The 5,327-nt window shown below is 39.3% G+C and overlaps 1 protein-coding gene across 1 annotated transcript; it reads left to right on the forward strand.

Annotated features, from left to right (window-relative positions):
* Positions 1-1,510: 1,510 nt before the first annotated feature.
* LOC133651558 (growth arrest-specific protein 1-like) lies at positions 1,511-3,498 on the forward strand. Its single transcript, XM_062049528.1, has one exon. The coding sequence runs from the start codon at positions 1,878-1,880 to the stop codon at positions 2,637-2,639; it is 762 nt and encodes a 253-aa protein (XP_061905512.1). The 5' UTR covers positions 1,511-1,877; the 3' UTR covers positions 2,640-3,498.
* Positions 3,499-5,327: the final 1,829 nt, after the last annotated feature.

Genomic DNA, 5,327 nt, shown 5'->3' on the forward strand with positions numbered 1-5,327 from the left:
ATGCAATACTTTTCCAAAAAATATTTAAAGTAGAATATTTAATATGAAGTAATTGAAGCCTTGAATATTTCAATAATTCATAACAACAATGATTTTGATTCATTATCAATTTTTGAATACAGACATTTTTTTTAAATTTAAATCCCACTAATATTCTTGGGGACCCAAAAGGACCCCGGTGCTAAAAAAAAGCATACATTTTTTTTAAATGTATTTTACTTTCAACACTTAAGTCTCTAGATCAACTTTAGATTTATGCGTCGATTACAATTTTCTATAATTTTTTTGTGTTCTTCTTTTAATTGTTTTACGACATTTTTTGTAAAAAAAAACTTGTTTTGAATAAATGCAAACACACAAAATATGCAACACTTTTCCCAAAAAATATTTAAAGTGGAATATTTAATGTGAAGTAATTGGAGCCTTGAATATGTCAATAATTCATAACAACAATGATTTTGATTCATTATTAATTTTGGAGTACAGACAGTTTTTTTTAATCTAAATCCCACTAATATTCTTGGGGACCCAAAAGGACCCCAGTGCTAAAAAAAAGCATACATTTTTTTTTAATGTATTTTACTTTCAACACTTAAGTCTCTAGATCAACTTTAGATTTATGCGTCGATTAGAATTTTCTATAATTTTTTTGTGTTCTTCTTTTAATTGTTTTATGACATTTTTTGTAAAAAAAACTTGTTTTGAATAAATGGCAAACACACAAAATATGCAATACTTTTCCCAAAAAATATTTAAAGTGGAATATTGAATATGAAGTAATTGAAGCCTTGAATATGTCAATAATTCATAACAATGATTTTGGTTCATTATCAATTTTTGAGTACAGACAGTTTTTTAAAATTTAAATCCCACTAATATTCTGGGGAACCCAAAAGGACCCCAGTGCTAAAAAAAGGCATACATTTTTTTTTTTTTAATGTATTTTACTTTCAACACTTAAGTCTCTAGATCCACTTTAGAATTATCCGTCGTTTATAATTTTCTAGAATTTTTTGGTGTTCTTCTTTTAATTGTTTTATATAGGGCAAACACTCAAAATAAATAATAATGTTCCCAAAAAAAGCATGGCGGCTTTGTGTCGACATTTCAAGGTGTTCTCGTTACATCACACATGCTTGCGCTTGTTGATTATTTTAGTATTAGTAGTTTTAGAACGTGCCGTTAAAAAAAATAATTCCGGGGGCCGCCGATGGCCCCTGGCCGCACTTTGGACAACCTCGCCTGGTGTACATGAACACTTCACTGACTGTGTCAATCCAAACTGAGCCTTTTGTGTTTATTGTCTTACATCTGCTGGTGTTGTTGCAGGTGTTCCTAATATACTGTCCGGCAAGTGAAGTAATTTCAAAAGTTCTCCTGACGTCAGCGCGGAGTTTTTGTTGTTCTTCGGCCCCCCTCCTTACCTCATAGTACTCCCCTCCTCCTCCTTACCTCACCATACTCCCCTCCTCCTCCTTAGCTCGTCATACTCCCGCCCTCCGCAGCGCGTCAAAGTCACAACAAGGGGGCCGAGCGACCAATGAGCTGCTGCGGGCTGCTGAGTGCTGGGGGCCCGGGGAGCTCCGAGAGCAAAACGCCTAAGAGCGCTGGAACTTTCTCACTCGTCTTGTTTTCTCCTCAGTGATCGATCCAGCGACTTGAAGCGCACTTTTGGATTATTTGTTGGATTTTTATTTATTTTTGGTTTGGAATAAGTTGGGGTGGAGGGGACCTCCGGACATATGGAATGATTTGTCCGGGTAAGAAACGCTCGCCCACGGAGCAGAGATTCCACGGATTAACTTTTTTAGTAGAAAACCAAAGTTCCGGTTTATGACTCTGCTGTGAGTTCCAGTGCCCCCGCCGCTAGCTCCACCATGCCGCGGACCTTCCGCGGATCCCTCCGCCCGCTGGCGTGCGTCCTCGCCCTGGCCGCGTGCTTGTCCGCGGCGTCGCCGCCGCACGGCCGGAGGCTGATCTGCTGGCAGGCCATCATGAACTGTCAGACGGAGCTGGAGTGCAACTACGCCTACGACCACTACCTCCGCGCCTGCGGGCCGGTGTTGAGCGGCGAGCGGAAGAAGTGCCCCAGCCACTGCATCTCCTCCCTGGTGCAGCTCAACATGACCCGCAACGGCCCCGCGCTGGAGGACTGCAGCTGCGGCCACGACTCCGTGTGTACGCGCACTAAGCGGGCCATCGAGCCCTGCCTGCCGCGGACCACCAGCACGGGCTGCACGGAGGCGCGGCGCCAGTGCGAGCGCGACCCGCAGTGCAGCTCCAGCATGCGGGACTACTTGCACCACTGCGGGAAGCTCTTCAGCGGCGCCGTGTGTACCAACGCCTGCCGCGGCGTCATCGCCAACATGCGCCGGATCCCCCGGGGGCAGCAGCTGGACGCTTGCCTGTGCGACGGCACCGAAAGGGCCATCTGCGAGTACGTCAAAAGCAGCATGAAGACGCTGTGCTTCGACACCCCGGAGCGGGAGGAGAGCAGCGGCTCTCACGAGGGCTTCGACCCGGAGGACGACGAGGACTACTCGGACCCTGACTACAGGGAAGAGCCGGAGAGCGGAGGCTCTTTCCTGGAGGGCCACTTTGTTTTGACCCTGCTGGCGTCCATGTTGGCCCTCATTTAAGACTTTCAGGTTGAGTTATTTTCTATGCAAAAGTTATCAAAAAAAAAGCACACAATACTTTGTGTGATGGGGTCTCAAACTTGTTGTTTCTCTCTACACAACTCCATATATTAGTGTACTTGTGCTCCTTACACTTCAATGTATGATGCCGAGCTTCACTTCTACCAGACCAGGGGCCTCATGTAATAAGACTAAAAATAGAAAAATCCAGAAAACTACGTACACAAGTAAACATTCAGATCCATTAAAGCGTGCAGACACACATATTTGCACGTTTAAACTTTGTGGTTCTTTCTACTCAACTCCATATATTAGTGTACTTGTGCCCTTTACACTTCAATATATGATGCCGAGCTTCACTCCTACTAGACTAGGGGCCTCATGTAATAAGACTTAAAATAGAAAAATCCACAAAACTACGTATACAAGTAAAAATTCAGATCCATTAAAGCGTGCAGACACACATATTTGCACGTTTAAACTTTGTGGTTCTTTCTACTCAACTCCATATATTAGTGTACTTGTGCCCCTTACACTTCAATATATGATGCCGAGCTTCACTCCTACTAGACTAGGGGCCTCATGTAATAAGACTTAAAATAGAAAAATCCAGAAAACTATGTACACAAGTAAAAATTCAGATCCATTAAAGCGTGCAGACACACATATTTGCACGTTTAAACGTTGTGGTTCTTTCTACTCAACTCCATATATTAGTGTACTTGTGCCCCTTACACTTCAATATATGATGCCGAGCTTCACTCCTACTAGACTAGGGGCCTCATGTAATAAGACTAAAAATAGAAAAATCCAGAAAACTACGTACACAAGTAAAAATTCCGATCCATTAAAGCGTGCAGACACACATATTTGCACGTTTAAACTTTGTGGTTCTTTCTACTCAACTCCATATATTAGTGTACTTGTGCCCCTTACACTTCAATATATGATGCCGAGCTTCACTCCTACTAGACTAGGGGGCCTCATGTAATAAGACTTAAAATAGAAAAATCCAGAAAACTACGTACACCAGTAAAAATTCAGATGTATTCAAGCGTGCAAACGCACAAATTTGCACGTTTCAGTCATGATACAACTCATCTTTGCCGTGAAAAAGGGCGTACACGCCAGGTTTATGTGCGTAAGCGAGCTGGCTCCAGGGGTCTCCCACCGGGGATTTTGAGTAGTCAAAGCATGTTTTCTTAAACTCTTTTTACAACTGATCAAATCAACCAAAAATCCTCTATTTGATGACAAGTTAGCACAACATGGCATAAAGCAGGGGTGTCCAAAGTGCAATCCGGGGGCCAGTTTTTTAATTTTTTTATTTTTACTGGCCCCCTCAGTCAATAACATTAATTCCTTATTATTGACATGTGGTATAAGAAGTGCTGAGAAATGATTAATTTTTTTAATCAGTTTAATCACACTTTTAAAATTTCATTTATCATGATTATTCACTAGTATTATTTGTAGTATTGCTTGCTTGCATAATTTCAATGAATTAAAAAAAGACCACAATATTGGGACACAAATGCAGTTTTATTATTAGAATAGATTAGAAGATAAAAGAGCAAATTTCATTATGTAAAGTATTTGCATATATACATGATTAATGCAATTTTTTTGTGATTAATCGCTTGTTATTTTTGACAGATACCACATTAATTTCCTTGGTCACCTATAAACACAAAGCTAACAGGAATGTTTTGTTCAGCTAGCTTAGCATCCATTGACGTACACCGCTTTGCTTTTAGCATCTGGATGTGCAGAAGGGGCACCCTTAAATTTTTTCAATGTGGCCCTGGCTGGAAAAAGTTTGGACACCCCTGGCGTAAAGACAATAATCACACTGTTTGAGTGGAGATCTGCCATTTAGATGTTGCAAACACAAAATCCTTTCTTTTTGTCAAAGTAGCCCAAATAGTGATTTAAAAAAACAGCACCAGAAATGAATGCATTTGTAATACAAAAGGTATATATGTATACTTGTGTATATATAAGTATGTATGCATGTGTAAATATGTGTGTATGTATATATGTATATGCTGTATGTACATGTATATATATATATATATATATATATATATATATATATATATATATATATATATATATATATATATATATATATATATATATATATATATGTATATATACATATATATATAACATTTTGTCAATGCTCTGGGAAAACAACTTTATTCTCTTTGTTTTGGTGGAAATAAGATATGAAAATGAACATAAATTGCATTTATATGTTGTATAAGTATCTCTCTAAAGAAAAGAACGTTGCATTAGTCACAAACCACAATGATGTTGCAACACAAAAATGACAGCACAATAAACACACACATCTGCCAACACAAATAGCAACTTCCTGTAAGCAAGCCAAAGTGTCTCAACAGTGACAAAATATATTTTTTTTCCATTGAATTGTATGTTTTTAATGACTTGAGGCCCTACCATTGGTAGAAGTATTTAACAAAGGTAATCACGTGGTTAAAACGTGACTACTTTGATGAATTGGTTTAAACAACGCTGTGCACTGCCAATCTTTTTTCTATAAGAAATATTTTTATATGACAGTCTTTCCTGGGGGGATTTTGCAAGTATTTAACGCTGGAATTAAAAAAAAAAAACAACAACTTGTAAATAGCAGAAGAGGTAAAAAAAAAAGGATAATTT

Source organism: Entelurus aequoreus, linkage group LG06 (genome assembly GCF_033978785.1).
Source record: "Entelurus aequoreus isolate RoL-2023_Sb linkage group LG06, RoL_Eaeq_v1.1, whole genome shotgun sequence".
NCBI classification, from domain to species: domain Eukaryota; kingdom Metazoa; phylum Chordata; class Actinopteri; order Syngnathiformes; family Syngnathidae; genus Entelurus; species Entelurus aequoreus.

What these genes read in the sequence shown, in the direction of transcription:
- LOC133651558 (XM_062049528.1), top strand. Translation starts at nt 1,878, where the DNA reads ATGCCGCGGACCTTCCGCGGATCCCTCCGCCCGCTGGCGTGCGTCCTC.